The 18711-nt window shown below is 42.6% G+C and overlaps 1 protein-coding gene across 2 annotated transcripts in view; it reads right to left on the bottom strand.

Moving 5' to 3' along the window:
• The window catches only part of MLLT10 (MLLT10 histone lysine methyltransferase DOT1L cofactor), a 226934-nt gene that overhangs the window by 137628 nt on the left and 70595 nt on the right, over positions 1-18711 (bottom strand). For both annotated transcript variants that reach the window (XM_081103957.1, XM_081103958.1), the window contains exon 5: positions 15495-15604. In XM_081103957.1, coding sequence (XP_080960083.1) covers positions 15495-15604 — 110 coding nt within the window. The remainder of the gene's footprint in view (positions 1-15494; positions 15605-18711) is intronic.

The raw sequence follows: 18711 nt of genomic DNA, 5'->3' as shown, positions 1-18711 counted from the left end.
CTGTTATCACTCTAAGTATACCTTGCCATTCCCTTCTGGCCTGCATAGTTTCTATTGAGAAATCAGCTGATAACCTTATGGGTACTCCCTTGTAGGTAACTGTTTTTCTGTTGCTGCTTTTAAGATTCTATCTTTGTCTTTTGCTCTTGGCATTTTAATTATGTCTTGGTGTGGTCCTCTTTGGATTCCTTTTGTTGGGGGTTCTCTGTGCTTCCTGGACTTATAAGTCTATTTCTTTCACCAGGTAGCGAAAGTTTTCTGTCATTACTTCTTCAAATAGGCTTTCCCTATCTAGCTCTCTCTCTTCTTCTGGCACCCCCATAATTCGGATGTTGGTACACTTAAAGTTATCCCAGAGACTCCTTACACTATCTTCATATTTTTGGATTCTTTTTTTTTTTTTTTTTTTTGCTTTTCCAGTTGGGTGTTTTTTTGCTTCTTTGTATTTCAAATCTTTGACTTGATTCTTGCGATCCTCTAGTCTGCTATTGGATCTCTGTATAATATTCTTTATTTCAGTCAGTGTACGCTTAATTTCTAGTTGGTCCTTTTTCATACCCTCGAGGGTCTCACTAGATTTATGGAGGGTCTCACTAAATTTATCGGCGGTTTCTAGAAAATTCTTGAAAAACCTTAAAAGTGTGGTTTTGAACTCAATATCCAGTAGTTTGCTTTCCTCCATTTCTGTCATTTGTGACCTGTTTGTCTCCGCATTTTGGCTGCTTCCCTGTGTTGGTAGAGTGGCTTTGTGTGCTAGGTGTCCTGTAGGGCCCAGTGACTCAGCCTTCCCAATTACCTGAGGTGGACACTCTTGGTGTACTCCTTGTGGGCTTTGTGCACAGTCTTGTTGTAGTTAAGCCTTGACTGTTGTAGGTATCACTGGAGAAATTGACCTCCAGGCCAACTGGCTGTGAGAATCAGCTGTATCTACGGTGGTAGAACTTCTGTGCTGGAGACACCCTTATGAGGCAAGACTTGCTTCAGTGGGGCTTTGATGCTCACTGACTCTGGCAGCCCAGGAGCCCATCAAGGGATGTCCACTTGCCAGCAGGGAGCAGACCTAAGCAACAGTCAGACATCCTTAGCGCTGCTGAGACGGCGGGAGAGGCTCCTGCCTCCAACGCTGTACTGGCAGCCGTCATCCTGGCTTATGGATGAGCAGAGCTCCCCCTGTGGGAGCGCACTGAGCACCAGGGCACAGCTCCTGCATTGAGCATCTGCCCACTAGTGGTCAGTTTGTGTCATAGTGACCAGTCATTGCCAGTTGTTCTGCTGTTAGGGTTAATTTGCATATTACCCTTTTATGATATAGTACTAGAGGCCCAGTGAACAAAAATTCTTTCACTCGGGGGGGAGGAGGGATCCTCAGCCTGGCCTGTGCCCTCTTGCAGTCTGGACCACGCGGGAGATAACGACCTGCTGGCTTAGGCCTGCTCCCGGGTGGCGCAGGGCAGGCCCAATCCCTAGGCGCAGCCCCTGGTCGGGCTCAGAGCAGGGCTGATAGGGGAGTTGGGGCACCGCCCCCTGTCATGCACAGAGCAGGGCAGATCAGGAGGTTGCGATGCCACCCTCAGTCACGCTCAGGGTAAGGCCGATTGGGGGTTGGGGCACTGCCCCGTCACACTCAAGGAAGGGTCGATGGGGAGGTTGCGGCGCCACCCCCTGTCACGCACAGAGCAGGGCCAATCAGGGGGTTGGGGAGTTCCCCCCTGTCACGCACAGAGCAGGGTCTATCAGGGGGTTGGGGAGCTACCTCCTGTCACGCACAGAGCAGGGCCAATCTGGGGGTTGGGGCGCCGCCACTGTCACACTCAGTGCAGGGCCTATCAGGGAGTTTAGGAGCTCCCCCATCACTCACAGAGTAGGGCCGATAGGGGAGTTTGGGCACTGCCCGCTGTCACACACAGAGCAAGGCGGATCAGGGAGTTGGGGTGCCGCACCCTGTCACACTCAGGGCAGGGCCGATGGGGAGGTTATGGCTCTACCCCGTCACACACAGAGCAGGGCCCGTGGGGGGGTGGGGGGAGACGCAGATGGGGCGCCGCCCTCTATCACCTACAGAGCAGGGCCGCCACTGTCATACTCAGGGCAGAGCCGATGGGGGGGTTATGGCTCTACCCCGTCACACACAGAGCAGGGCCCGTGGGGGCGGGGGGCGGGGGGGTTGGGGCGCCGCACCGTCACACACAGAGCAGGACCGATCAGGGGGTTGGGGAGCTCCCCCCATCAGGCACAGAGCAGGGCTGATCAGGGGGTTGGGGCGCCTTCCCCTGTCACGAATAGAGCAGGGCGGATAGGGAGGTTATGGCCCCGCCCTGTCACACACAATGCTGCAGGGAGATCATGGGGTTTGGGCGCTGCCCCGTCACACTGATCCCGGTGCCGGGAGGCCTTGCAGCTCCGCTGATCCCGGTGCTGGGAGGCATATTACCCTTTTACTATATAGAATAGAGGCATGGTGCATGGGTGGGGCTGGCTGGTTTGCCCTGAAGGGTGTCCTGGATCACGGTGGGGGTCCTCACTGGCGTGCCTGGCCAGCCTGGATGATGGGATGATGGCTGTTTGCAGCTGGTCACACACCCTTCAGGGTGGGGGTCCCCACTGGGGTGCCTGGCCAGTCTGGGTGAGGGGCTGAGGGTTGTTTTCAGGCTGGCGGGTGACGGAAGCTCCCAACCGCTCCTTTTTTCTTTCTTTTTTTTTTATTCTGGGCTAGCTTTAGCTCTGAGGCTCCAGCTCTTAGACCTCCGCTCCTGAAAGCAGGTATCTGGTTTGTTTCGGTTCTATAATCAAAACTCTGTATCAACTCCAGCTCTGAGATCCCGGCTCGCTGAAAGCAGGTTTCTGGGTTTTTGTTTAGCTTCTATATTCGTTACAACATTTCTTAAACTGCAGGCTCAGAGGCTTGCAAGGCAGGCGGGGAACGTTGGAGTCCTCCGTCACTGAAGCAAGCAAGCCTCATGTTAGTTTCAAGCTGCCTGGCTGCTGGCTGCCATCTTGGCTGGAAGTTAATTTGCATATCGCCCTGATTAGCCAATGGGAAGGGTAGCAGACGTACAGGTAATTACCATGTTTCTGTTTTATTAGATAGGATAGAGGCCTGGTGCATGGGTGGGGGCCGGCTGGTTTGTCCTGAAGGGTGTCCTGGATCAGGGTGGGGGTCCCACTGTGGTGCCTGACCAGCGTGGGTGAGGGGCTGAGGGCCGTTTTCAGGCTGGCCATGGCACCCAGCCCCCCACCCCCAGCAACCCAAGCGCTCATCCTCTCCTTTCCCACCCCCCCCCCCGGGCTTTATTTGTCTTCTATAATTGATACTTTGTAGCCTTGAGCATAGCCCAGGGCTGGCCAGGGCAGACGGGAAGCTTGGCTTCCTCCATCACCGGGGGCAACCCAAGCCTCCTGCTCGCTCCAGCTCTGTGGCCGCCGCCATCTTAGTTGGGTTAATTTGCATACTCGCTCCTGATTGGCTGGTGGGCATGGCTTGTTCATAGTGGAGGGACAGTTAATTTGCATGTTTCTCTTTTATTATATAGGATAACATGCACATTATGGTTACTAACAAAATGTATATGTCAATCAAATGAGAAATTCATATAAGAAACATGAGGTCGCCAGAACCGGTTTGGCTCAGTGGATAGAGCGTCGGCCTGCGGACTGAAGGGTCCCAGGTTCGATTCCGGTCAAGGGCATGTACCTGGGTTGCGGGCACATCCCCAGTGGGAGATGTGCAGGAGGCAGCTGATCGATGTTTCTCTCTCATCGATGTTTTTAACTATCTCTCTCCCTTTCTCTCTGTAAAAAATCAATAAAATAAAAAAAAATTTAAAAAAAAAGAAACATGAGGTCAAGAAATAAAAACACATATCTAAAGACAAATGGTACAAAAACTGGCCATTATATATTTACTGGCATGTAGAAAATTGAACAAGACAGGTCAATACAGTGAATTCTCTGCAATTTCGATATGTCTTACATAATATTCTAGAAAATTTCCTTTCCTATCCTTCACAACATTTTTTTATTTTTCCTAAATCCCACAATTTTCCAGCAATACAAAATTATTTATTATTCTCTGGACTGACTACCACCTGCCCTACTCCACCTACTACCCTATTTTATTTTACTTTCTCTGTCTGGGATTATTACTTGATCCTTTTTTCCACAGGTCAAATTCCTAGTTATTCTTTTATAGTCTCTTGATATGCCTTATTTAATTCCTTAGGCAAAAATAATCCCTACTTTTGTTATATTCCATAACACTTCACTCAGATTTATTATTTATAATATATATTATCCTTTCTTTTCATACATTGTAATTACATATTTACCTGACTGTCTAACTGGCTATCACATTGAGAAAAACCCTGTATTTTATTCATTGTTGAATTCCTAGTGTCTAGCACAATGCTTGATACAAAGTAGGTCCTCAGTAAGTGCCCACTGCCTTAACAAATGCTCTCCAAGTTATTCTTTACTACCATCAATTAAGGACTCATGTCTCCCAAAATCCAATCCATTTTCCAATTGTTCCTATCATTTCAGAATTTACATGCTCCCTATTAATCTAAATATTCATGAACCAAATATTAAAATATTAAGGTTAATTATATTAAACAAATCGACAAACAATCTATCCTATATAATAAAATCCCAGAGACCATAACGGCAGAACAACCAGAACAACTGCTCGACCAGTCACTATGAGGTGCACTGATCACCTCTCGGTTCCTTTCCCCAGCCGGCAGGCTCCGATCACCAATGGCGACTGGGAACTGGGGCAGGTGGTAGCAGGGGCCAGGACTGGTGAGCGGGCCAAACGGCCGACCTCTTGGTCCCTCCCCCCAGCCTACAGGCTCTGATCGCCAATGGAGAATGGGGAACTGGGGTGGGTGGCAGGGGATGCAGGCAGCGCTAGGCCAAGGCCCCCACCTTGCCAGTCACCCCACACACAGAGGGCGACCCGCAGCATGGGTGGGGCAGGCGAGCGGATGGGAACGGCCGACCTCTCAGTCCCTCCCCCAGCTGTCAGTCTCCCATTACTGGATGGCAAATGGGGAACCGGGGTGGGTGGCAGTGGGGAGCAGAGCCAGCTGCTGGCAGCCAGGAAAGATGGCCCTGATCACAGGCTAGGCCTAGGGACCGTACCCGCACACGATTTTGGGCTCCGGGCCTCTAGCATATATAAAAGCCTAAGCGACCCAACGACCGGTCAACTGGTCTCTATGACACGCACTGACCACCAGAGGACAGATGCTCAACACATAGGATCAGGCTCCCTCCTGTCTGGATCGGCCTGCGGGGATTCGGCCTGCAAGGATTGGGCTCCCTCCTGTCTGGATCACGCCTGTAGGGATTGGGCTCCCTGTCTGGATCAGGCCTGCGGGTATTAGGCTCCCTCCTGGCTGGACTGGGCCTGTGGGGATTGGGCCAAAACCAGCAGTACAACATCCCCCGAGGGGTCCTAGATAGGGAGAGGGTGTAGGCCAGGCTCAGGGACCCCACCGGTGCATGAATCCATGCACCGGCCCTCTAGTAAAATATAAGAAACATATATAGGAAACACATACAAGGAACACTACAAAAAGGAAAGAAAAAACACACTTGGTAAATGGATACACCATGTTTCTGAAACAAAAGATTCAATATTGTAAAAAGATAAATTCTTCCCCAAAGTATTTTATTGTAATGCCAGTATAATAAAAATTGTATTTTGTTAGTCATAGTGCTCATCTGGAGAAATACATGACAATGTCTGTTCTACCATGTACTAAGATGTATATAAAGCCATAATAATTTAAAATAGTGAGCTATTTTAAACAGATACATCAATGGAATAGGAAAAATGTCAAGAATACCCAATAATTCAATAATGATCCAAAGAGTATTTCAAAACCTGTAAAAAACATAGATTATTCAATAATGTTTAAGAAACTGTCTGACCATGTGTGAAGGAAAAGGTTCAATACTCAACATATTCTAACTATATTCTAAAATTAACTCTAAATGGACAAAAGATTTAAGTCAAAATAATTCATTCTTCCCTCTACCCTCCCTCCCTACTCTTTGTTTTAAACTTTGGACTTAAATCATGAGGTGGGGCCAAACATGGCAGCATCCATGCTGGTAAGGAGGGGCAACCCCACACAACTGTCAGAGCCCCAGGAGGGGTGACTCCCATGAGAGGACTGAGGACAGGGGTGGGGTCAGTGTCACAACCTGAACAAGGTAAGGAGACCAACCATGGAGAGGAGTGGGAAGGAGTGGTGGTGAAAGAGGCAGCTATGCAGGGAAGCAGCTACCAGCCCAGGGTGAGGTGCAGAGTCTGAATAAGATTAGAATGGGCCTTGCATTAAGGGATGGCAGCAATAAAAGACTGCATAATACACACATACACACAAATTGATCAAATAAGTAAATATATTGAGGATAACGGGAGTCAAGTTTCTCACTGTCTGGCATGAACGTCTTAAATATAAAAAGAAAAAAATTAGAATAAATCCGGTATAGGTAGATTTGGAGAAGTTACTAAAATCTGTGGTTCTCTATACAGAGGTCAATAGGTACAAAAATAGGTATGTGTGCATATATATAACTCCATTTATTGAATCTGAAGAATCACTGTGACCTCACAGTCTTCAATATATACATAAGTACAGTAAAAATGCAGATGTAAATGTGTGTATATCTCCGTATCTAGATACATACATTTATTTCCTAGCTATCTTAATTTAGAGGGTTTGGGAGTAGCAATATCCTAATAACAATAAGCACACTTGGTGCCCATGTTGGTTTCTAAATCAATTCTCACCTAAAAGGAGAAATGGTGATTCCAGGGCTAGGGCAGGAATGATACAATAGAAATCTGAAATATACTATTGTGTCAGAAGTAAAGAACTGCTCACAGAATGGTAGAAACATGTCAGAAACAAAGAAAACAGCTTGAAGAGGTCCTATCAGCCAAACCTGAGATAACAGAAGCATTGAAATAAACGTAAGTAATGAAAAATGACCCATTAAAATAAAATAGTGACACACAGTCCATATTAGTCAATACTAATATAAATAATTGGAGAGAGGAGAAATCTATTTCTTAAAGTGGAATGCCAATGGATGAATGTAAAATAAATGATGGAATTAGAAAAGCACCACTTGCCATTTATCATAGTAATAAGTTAATTAAGCTAAGAAACAATAATGGATGCTAGAATCAGTGGGTAAAAGGCATAAAGAACAAGATATTTACATACAAAGTCCTTCCCACAAAATGCAAAATTATTGATTATAAAGGAGAAAAAGATTAACCTCCCAATGGAGAAATCTTACAGGCCACACCTTAACCAAGTGATCAAGGTAACATCACCAGTAATGGAAAAAACTAAAATCATGTACCACCTGCTAAGATGTAATGAGAAGAACTCAGCATCACTTCCGTGATATTCCTGCCAAAAACATATAATCTGAATTTAATCATGAGGAAACAAACAAAAATCCAAATAGAGGGACATTCTATTAAAATATCTGCCTGCAATCTTCTGAAGTTATATAAACCAGGGAAAAACTGAGTTACTATTTCAGATTAAAGGAGACTTAAAGAGACAAAATGCATTCTGCAGTCTTTTGGCTATGAAAGACAATACTGGAAATATTTGAAGAAATTTGGGAAATAATGAGATCTGTGGGGTAGACAGAAATAATGTACAAATGTTAATTTCTTGATTTTGATGGCCACATTCTGGTCAGGTAGGAGTAAGTCCTTCTTTATAGGAATTATATGGTAAAGCATTCAGGGGCATCAGTATCATATTAATAAATTGCTCTTAAATGGTTTAGGGGAGGAAAAGCTCTTTGTATTTAATATTAATGCAACCTTTATGGAAGTTTGAAATTATTTCAAAATAAAAAAGAAAACCCGGTATTTTTAAAATGAACTTTGAAAGTACAAAAAATATTTATTCATTAGTGTTGAGAAAGATTTTCTTTGCATGTCATCAAAGAAAGAAACAATAAAGAGCAGCTGTGTAAATTATATAAAAGATTTAAGTTTCTGAACTAGAAAAAATTAACATGCTAGAATACCAACAATAAAAACCATGAAGACATACTGAAAGTTTAAAATCAAATGTTAAATTATAACCAAAAGCATACACAGCAAGTACTAGTAAGACAAAAGAATATCTGTAATATAAAAACACTTTGAAAGAAAAAACGAGTATTACAGTGTTAAAACAAAGAGCTATTCAGTCAATTAACAAACATGAATAACCTTTAAAAAACAAAATATTTAAAATATTTAACCTTACCAGTATTCAAAAAAAAAATCAGATACTCTTAATATTTTCACTAAAAAGAATAGTAAACACTGTTTTAACACAGTGATAACAGTGCATAAGGAGATTATTAAAAGATAAGGTTATAAACCATCTCACATAGTATAAATCAGAAAGTGCATGCTAGAGGACAATTTCACACAATATACATTTTGAATCTTCTAAAATGTTCATACCCTTTTACACAGAGATTCTGTTGGTGTACACATGCCAAACATCACATGAGGCACTTCAACAATAAGGGGTTCCTTAATTAAACTGTAGTTTATCAAAATTAGTAATACTCTATTACATGCTAAACATTCACTAAAAATAATGGCACAAATATAATTTGACACAAAAGGGTGTTCAGGTGATAATTAAAAAACACACACAGTATAATCAATATAATCCAATATTGTAAAAATGCATACACAAAAAATCCAGAAAGATCTGAATGAGAAGATTAAGGATGATTTTTGTCTTGCATTTTTCTATGTATTTTTCTGAGAGAGTGGAAGAGGGAGGGAAAGACACAGAGAGAGAAACATTGATGTGAGAGAGATACATCCATTGGTTGCTTCCACAAGCGCTCCATGACCAGGGCTAGGAATCGAATCCACAAGCGAGGTACCTACCCTTGACTAGAATCAAACCCGTGACCCTTCAGTCTGCAGGACAATGCTCTATCCACTAAGCCAAATTGACTAGGGCTGTATGTTCAAATTTTTTAATTAAATTTATTGGGGTGACATTGGTTAATAAAATTATATAAGTTTCAAGGGTATAATTCTATAATATATCGTCTGTATAATGCATTGTGTTCACAACCCAAGGTGAAGTCTCCGTCCATCCCTACAAATTTGACCCCCTTTACCCTTTCTACCTCCCCCGCAAAACCCTTTCCCACTGCTGGCCACCACATCATTTTCTGTATCTATGATTTTTTTGTCTTATTTGATAGTGAAATCATATCATTCTTGTCTTTTTTTACCTGACTTATTTCTCTTGGCATGATATTCTCAAGATCCATCTGTTGTCAAAAATTACAATATTTTATCTTTTCTTATGGCTAAGTAGTATTCCATTGCATATACATATATACCACATCTTATTTATCCAATCATCTAGCAAAGGACACTTTGGTGGTTTCCATATCTGGGCCACAGTGAATAATGTTGCAATGAATATATGGATACAAATATCTTTCCGAATAAATGTTTTCAAATTTTTCGGATAGATACTAAAAAGAGGGTTTGTTGGGTCATATGGTAACTCTATTCTTAATTTTTTGAGGAATCTTGATACTGTTTCCCACAGTGGCTATACCAGTTTACATTCCTAACACCAGTGTATAAGTGTTCCATAACTTCTCCAACACTTACTTGACTTGTTGCCAATAGCCAATCAAACAGGTGTGAGGTGGTATCTCATTGTAGTTTTGATTTGCATTTCCATAATAGCTAGTGAAATTTCACATCTTTTCACATATCTGTTGGCCATTTGTACGTCTTCTTGGGAGAAGTTTCTATTCAGGTCCTCTGCCCATTTCTTAATTGGATTGTTTGTTTTTGTTGTTGATTTATATAAGTTCTTTATATATTTTGGATATAAACCTCTTATTGGAGGTCTTGTTTGCAAATATCTTCTTCCATTCTTCCAATTTTCCCAGCACCATTTATTGAAGAGACTTTCTTTTCTCCATTGTATGACTGTGATTCCTTCATCAAAAATTATTTACTCATATATATGTGAATTTATTTCTGGACTCTCCATTCTGTTCCATTGATAAGTGTGTCTATTATTCTGCCAAAACCATGCTATTTTGAGTATGGTCACTGTGTAGTATTAACTTAAAGTCAAGGAATGTGAAACCTCTGGCTTTGCTCTTTATTCTCAGGATTGCTTTGACTATACGAGGTCTTCTATGATTCCACACAAATCATGTTCTATTTCTTTTAACAATGCCACTGGAGCCCGGCTGGCGTGGCTCAGTGGTTGAGAGTCAACCTAGGAACCAGGAGTTCACGGTTCAATTCCCAATCAGGGCACATGCCCGGGTTGTGGGCTCAATCACCAGTAAGGGGTGTGCAGGAGGCAGCCAATCCATGATTCTCTCTCATCATGGATGTTTCTATCTCCCTCTCTCCCGTTCCCGTCCTTTCTGAAATCAATAAAAATATATATATTTTTAAATGCGACTGGAATTTTTTTGAATATATTTTACTGATTTTTACAAAGAAAGGAGAGGGATAGAGAGAGAGAAACATCGATGAGAGAGAAACATCAATCAGCTGCCTCCAGCACACCCCCTACTGGGATGTGCCCACAACCAAGGTATATGCCCTTGACCGGAATCAAACCTGGGACCCTTCAGTCCGCAGGCTGACACTTTATCCACTAAGCCAAACCAGTTAGGGCGCCACTGGCATTTTTGATGGGTATTGCATTAAATCTGTATATTGCTTTGGATAATATGGCCATTTTAACTAAATTGATTCTTCCATCCATGAAAATGGAGTACCTTTCCCTTTCTTTTTATCTTCGAGAATTTATTTTAATAATAATGTCTTATCCTATCTAATAAAAGAGAAGCATGGTAATTGGCGTACGAGCGCTACCCTTCCCATTGGCTAATCAGCGAGATATGAAAATTAACTGCCAGCCAAGATGGCGGACGGCAGTCAGGCAGCTTGAAACTAACATGAGGCTTGCTTGCTTCAGTGACGGAGGACTCCAACGTTCCCCGCCTGCCTTGCTGGCCTCTGAGCCTTCAGTTTAAGAAACATTGTAACAAATATAGAAGCTAAACAAAACCCCAGAAACCAGCTTTCAGCGAGCTGGGATCTCAGAGCTGGAGGTATACATTATTTCAATTATAAAACCTAAACAAACCAGATACCTTCTTTCAGCAGCAGAGGCCCCAAAGCTGGAGCCAGAGCTAAAGCTGGCCCAGAATTAAAAAAAGAAAAAAAAAGAAAAAAAGGAGCAGTTGGGAGCTTCAGTCCCAGCCTGAAAACAGCCCTCAGCCCCTCACCCAGACTGGCCAGGCACCCCAGTGGGGACCCCCACCCTGAAGGTGTGTGACCAGCTGCAAATAGCCATCATCCCCTCATCCAGGCTGGCCAGGCACCCCAGTGGGGACCCCCACCCTGATCCAGGACATCCTTCAGGGCAAACCAGCGAGTCCCCACCCATGCACCAGGCCTCTATTCTATATAGTAAAAGGGTAATATGCCTCCCAGCACTGGGATCAGCGGAGCCGCGAGGCCTCCAAGCACTGGGATCAGCGGAGCCAAGAGGCCTCCCGGTAGCGGGATTAGCATGACAGGGGGCAGCGCCCAAACCCCCTGATCGCCCTGCGGCACTGTGTGTGACAGCGGGCGTGGCCACAACCTCCCTATCCGCCCTGCTCTGTTCCTGATAGGGGAAGGCGCCCCAACCCCCTAATCGGCCCTGCTCTGTGCCTGATAGGGGGGAGCTCCACAACCCCCTGATCGCCCTGCGGCTCTGTGTGTGACAGGGTGCGGCACCCCAACCCCCGCCCCCCACGGGCCCTGCTCTGTGTGTGACAAGGTAGAGACATAACCTCCCCATCCACCCTGTCCTGAGTGTGAGAGTGGTGGCGCCCCAACCCCCTGATCGGCCCTACTCTGTGGGTGATAGAGGGCGGTGCCCCAACCTCCCGCCCCCCCACGGGTCCTGCTCTGTGTGTGATGGGGTAGAGCCATAACCTCCCCATCGGCCCTGCCCTGAGTGTGACAGTGGCAGCGCCCCAACCCCCTGATCGGCCCTGCCCTGTGGGTTATAGAGGGCAGCGCCACAACCCCCTGATCGGCCCTGCTCTGTGCGTGACAGGGCAGCTCCCCAACCCCCTGATTGGCCCTGCTCTGTGCGTGACAGGGGGCAGCACCCCAACCCCCTGATTGGCCCTGCTCTGTGCGTGACAGGGGGTGGCACCGCAACCCCCCAATCAGCCCTACCCTGAGCGTGACTGAGGGTGGCATCACAACCTCCCAATCTGCCCTGCTCTGTGCATGACAGGGGGCGGCGCCCCAACTCCCCAATCGGCCCTGCTGTGAGCCCGACCAGGGGCTGCACCTAGGGTTTGGGCCTGCCCTCTGCCACCCGGGAGCAGGCCTAAACCAGCAGGTCGTTATCTCCCGAGGCGTCCCAGACTACGAGAGGGCACAGGCCAGGCTGTGGGACCCCCCCTCCACCCAGAGTGCACAAATTTTTGTGCACCGGGACTCTAGTTATTAAATAAGGTGTGAACATCAACCTATGAACCAGGAAGTCAGTTTGATTCCCGGTAAGGGCACATGCCCGGGTTGCAGGTTTGAACCCCAATATGGGGCACGCAGGAAGCAACCAATCAATGAATCTCTCTCATCATTGATGTTTTTATCTCTCTCTCCCTCTCCCTTCCTCTCTGAAATAAAATATATATACATATATACATGTATATATGTATATGTATATATGTATATGTATATGTATATATATATAGAAAAAAATAAAATACAGACATGGAAGCATGAAAGCTGGAGGAGGGGTCAATGGGGGGAAAGGGGATAGAGGTAATACTTTCAACAGTAAAAAATTATTTAAAAAATAAAGTAATATATATTGAAGAAGATACAAAGAAAGGGAAGCATATAGGTCCTTCACATTCTTTGATAAGTTTATTCTTAAGTATTTTATTCTTTCAGTGGTGACTGCGAAAGGAATTTTTTCATTTCTTTTTCTGAAATTTAACTGTTAGTATATAGAAACACAATATAATTTTGTACATTGATTTTGTATCCTGCAACTTTACTGTATTGGTTTATTGTTTCTAATAGTTTTTTGGTGGAGTCTTTAGGGCTTTCTATATAAAGAAATAATGTCATCTGCAATAAGTGACAATTTTACTTCTTCATTCCCAATTTAGATGCCTTTTATTCCTTTTTCTTACTTGACTGCTCTGGCTAACATTTCTAGTGCTATCCTATATAATAAAGAGGTAATATGCAAATTGACCCTCACTGCCACACCATCACAAGATGGCTGCACCCACAGCAGAGGCTGGGTTCCCATAACAAGCTGTAATGAGCGAACAGCAGGGACCTGAGGCTGCGTGGCACAGGGACAGGGAGCCTGAGGCTGCACACCCCCACCCAGCAGGGCTTGACGGGGGTGGGGCCAGCCAGGTCTGGATCTCGCCCAATGGGGAAGGGGCCAACCAGGTCTGGGTCTTGCGCAATCTCAAGGTGCACATGGGTGGGCGGGGACTTGACTCTGAGTCCCGCAGCATGCCCCAGACTCTGACAGGAGGAAGATTTTCACATACATTTTACTAATTTTCTTTCATCTCTGACACTTCTATTATAGAGAAAGGGCAAATAGCAATATTAAAATTTATTTTCCTCTAATTAATTCCCTTTTAATGTGTACAAATTACGTGCACCGGGCCACTAGTGTTGATTAACAGTGGTGAGAGTGGGCATCCTTGTCTTATACATGATCTTAGAGGAAAAACTTGTTTTTCAGCATTGAGTATGATAATAGCTGAGGGTCTGTCATATATGGCCTTTATTATGTTGTAATACTTCCCTTCTATACCTACAGTATTAAGTGTTTTAATCATAAATGGATATTGTATCTTATCAAATGCTATTTCTGCATCTATTGATATGCAAATATAATTTTTACCCTTTATGTTTGTTAATGTGGTGTTACATTGATCAATTTATATGTTGAAGTAAACTTGAGCCCCTGTAATAAGCCCCCCTTGATTGTGATGTATTATCTTAATGTATTTTAATTTCACACAATATACTTTCTGAAGCTTCCAAAATGCATATACCCTTTAAAAAAAAATTATGTTGTTGTGTGCATGCCAAACATTAAAATGAGGTACTTCAATAATAAGGGGGTTCCTTAATTAAATTGCAATTTATCAAAAACAATAATACTCTGTATTACATGCTAAATATCTACTAAAAATAATAGCAAAATATAATTTATTGATACAAAAAGATGTTCAGGTTAATAATTATTTAATAAATATAGTATAATCAATATAATCCAATATTGTATACATAAAAATGCACACAAAAAATCTAGAAGGATCTGAATGAGGAGATTTTGGATGATTTTTGTCTTGCACTTTTCTATTTATCTTTCTGTATTTTCAGAATTTTTAAATGTTAAATCTGCATTATAAATGTTTAATCAAAAATTTCTAAAACCTTAAAACTGGCTGCAGTAATACTTTCTCCCACTGATGGAATAAATCAACAGGTACTTTAAATAAATGGTAACACTAAAAGGTGCATTGAGTAATGGAAAAATCATCTAATATGCAAAAGAGAATCAAACAATAATATATATGTATGAAATTTTAAAAAGACATAATGGAAAAAAGCAAACATTAACTTTAGAAATACATAAGGGAAAAAAGCAAACATTAACTAAGGTTTTAAGAAAGCTAACAACAAATATCCAATCGTGGTGGTAGAAAATAATTTGAGGGAGAGCAGCAAGAAATATTCTGCAGCAGGATTATCTTTTAAGAAAGGATGTATAATGTCATAATGGGTATTATACCAAATAGTGATTAATTCAAACTTAATAAAATCTTGCTATGTGAAAGAACACAGAATTTCAATAATTCTTAAAGGACAAATCCATAAGGACTAAAATGTCACGTAAATGTTAGAATATTAAATACCTAGATTCATATAAAAAGGTAACATATTTTTGTTTATTTGTTTGTACTCCTGTGACCTTAGTAATGTATTTCTTTTTAAATATATTTTATTGATTTTTTACAGAGAGGAAGGCAGAGGGATAGAGAGTTAGAAACATCGATGAGAGAGAAACATCGATCAGCTGCCTCCTGCACGCCCCCTACTGGGGATGTGCCCGCAACCAAGGTACATGCCCCTGACTGGAATCGAACCTGGGACCTTTCAGTCTACAGGCTGACACTCTATCCACTGAGCCAAACCGGTCAGGGCTAATAATTGTAGTTTACCAGGTAATTATACTTTGTCCAAATCTCTCTGGAATTAGATGAAGACCTATACTTTAAATTTTCTAATGTAGGCCTATAATAAAACAAAATTTTAAAAAATTCCTTTACACTTCCCAGCTTCATAACAAAAAAATTTTATGCAAACATCAATAGAATAATATCTACTGTACCTTATTATAACGATCATGTGGAACAGACTGTAAAACAATTGGTTCCATTGTAGAAACATTGGCAAATTGTACCTCTGGAATATACAGGGCACAAACCACATGAGCCCAACCTAAAATAAATAAATAAAAATAACATGATTTTCCAGTTTTCAATGAAGCTTTTTCAAAGATACATAAAATCAGTGATCTTCTAAACAGAACCATTAAGTGCTTACTTAAGCAAATATACAACAAAATAAATTCTCATTATTGACTGAATAGTCAGTCAAAACACTACTAATAAAGCACTCTTAATCATTCCTCTAGTTATATGCACAGTAACATAAATAAGGGAAACATTTTAAAATTCAGATTCTGGCACTGACTGACTTCTTATAAATGATTCAGATCAACACTGCTTCTGAGAACCACTGTAAAAATGAGAATTTTTATAGCTGATTATCTAAAATAAAAAATGTAATACTTTAATCTTGAATGACAACATTAAATTGTTTAAACAGATCACCAACCAAACAAAAAAAGTATATGAACAGACCACAAAAGAGAACAAATTGCTCTTTAAAATATGAAAAGATGGTCAGATTCGCTTTTAAAAACAGAGAAATGTAAAAATACCTTCTCAGAGACACCAATTTCCACCTATTGGGTTACCAAGGGTATAGAAAACAGCTTTTATGATTTACTAGAGGCCCGGTGCACAAAAATTTGTGCACTGAGGGGGGGCGGGGGGGGGCCTCAGCTCTACCTATGCCCTCTTGTAGTCTGTGACCTCTCAGAGGATGTCCACCTGCTGGCTTAGTCCCGCTCCCTGGGGGGATCGGGCCCAAGCTGGCACTCAGACATCCCTCTGGCAGCCCGGCAGCCCTCGGGGGATGTCCACTTACCAGCAGGGAGCAGACCTAAACTGCAGTCAGACATCCTTAGCGCTGCTGAGGAGGCAGGAGAGGCTCCCGCCACCAACGCTGTACTGGCAGCCGTCAGCCGGGCTTGTGGCTGAGCAGAGTTCCCCCTGTGGGAGCGCACTGACCCCAGGGTACAGCTCCTGCATTGAGCATCTGCCCCCTGGTGGTCAGTGTGTGTCATAGTGACAAGTCATTCCCAGTCTTTCTGCTGTTAAGGTGAATTTGCATATTACCCTTTTATTATATAGGACAGAGGCCTGGTGCACAGGTGGGGGCTGGCTGGTTTGCCCTGAAGGGTGTCCCAGATCAGGGTGGGGGTCCCGCTGGGGTGCCTGGCCAGCCTGGGTGAGGGGCTGATGGGTATTTGCAGGCTGGTCACACACCCTTCAGGGTGGGGGTCCCGCTGGGGTGCCTGGCCAGCCTAGGTGAGGGGCTGATGTCTGTTTTCAGGCTGGCCAAGCCCCCCGGCAACGGAAGCTCCCAACCTATGCTTTTTTTCTTTTACTTTTTTATTCTGGGATTTATTTACTTTCTATAATTGAAACTTTGTAGCCATGAGTGGAGCTCAGAGCCAGCCAGGACGGGTGGGAAGCTTGGCTTCCTCCATCACTGGAGCAACCAAACCTCCTGCTTGCTCCAGCTCTGTGGCTGCCGGCCGCCATCTTAGTTGGGTTAATTGCATATAGTCACTCTGATTGACTGGTGGGCGTGGATTAAGGCATAACGAAGGTACAGTCAATTTGCATGTTTGTCTTTTATTAGTGTAGATTGTTGCTGGGAATATAATTTGGTACAAACACTAGGGAGAATAATTTGGAAATATCTACCAAAATTAATTGTAAAATCCCTTTGACCCTACAGTTTCACTTCTGGGAATTAATAATCTTACAGATGTACTTGCATATAAACAAAATGACATATATAAAAACATCTCTAAAAATAAAAGTGTAATATGCTAATAGACCGGACAACCTTCCCAATAAAGCCGGAGCTGCGAGGGAAGCCAGGGTCCAGGGCGCCAGAGGGAAGCCAGTGCCGGCAGCTTTTGGAAGGAAGGCCTACTCTTGCACGAATTTTGTGCATCGGGCCTCTAGTTACTAAAAGCAGATTAGAAAGTCCATCAGTTGGTGACTAATTATATAACAGGGTAAAAAAAAATAAAAGACAGCTCTATACTGATAATAGAGATAAAATGTTGTGTGAAAATAATTAGGATGCAAGACTATGTATAATATTCATACAGAATAAAAATTAGAGTCTTGGCCAGTGTGGTTCAGTTGGTTGAGTGTCATCCCATGCACTGAAAGGTCACCTGTTCAATTCACAGTCAGGGCACACACTCAGGTTGCAGGTTGACCCCTGTTGGGGTACATAAGGAGGCAACATTTCTCTCCCTCTACCTCTCTCTCCAAAATCAATTTTTTTTTTAAGCCGGAGGAAATATTTGACTATTCATATTTATCTGCATATGCCAGAAGACCTAGAAGGATATGCCAAAAAAAAGTAATAACAGCAATTGTCTTGGTGGTAGGAAAGTTGTTGGTTGAGGAACTAGGCAAATGGTAAACAGGCGTAAGAGAGACTGTTATTAATACTTTTTTAAATTTTGGAAAATGTGACAATATAATATAGTTTAAACAATAAATTAAGATATGTAAATATATGTACTGCCAAAAATATTGTATTTTTCCCTTTTCATTACTAAGACCATTACTGTATTCTTTGCCAAAAATACTTTAATCTATTCAATAAATGGTGTTAGAAATATTAAACAGATATGTGCAAAGCAATGAAACTAGACCACCCTCTTACACCATACACAAGAATAAACTCAAATGTATTAAAGACTTAAATGTTAGACTCAAAACCATAAAAATCCTAGAAGAAACATAAGCACTAAAATCTCGGACATTTCTCGTAGCAATTTTTTTTCTACTATATCTCCTCAGGCAAGGGAAACAAAACAAAAACATAAACAAATGGACTACATCAAATTAAAAAGCTTTTGCTCAGAAAAGGACAGCTTCAACAAAATGAAAAGACAACCACTCAATGGGAGAACATATTTGCTGATACATCTGATAAGGGGTTAATACCCAAAATTTATAGAGAACTTACAAAACTCAACACCAAAAAACAAACAATCCAATTAAAAAATGGGCAAAGGATCAGAATAGACATGATATAGGACCTAACTAGACCCAACAGACCTCAAAAGGTGTTAATATCCAAAATTTTTAAAGAACTTATAAAACTCAACACCAAAAAAAAATTCAATTTAAAAATGGGGATGGCGGCATAGGTTAACGCCGGAG

Source organism: Myotis nattereri (genome assembly GCF_964212035.1).
Source record: "Myotis nattereri genome assembly, chromosome: 1".
In the NCBI taxonomy this organism is placed as follows: Eukaryota; Metazoa; Chordata; class Mammalia; order Chiroptera; family Vespertilionidae; genus Myotis; species Myotis nattereri.
The sequence above is the reverse complement of the archived record's forward strand: the minus strand, read 5'-3'. Positions and strand labels throughout refer to the sequence as shown.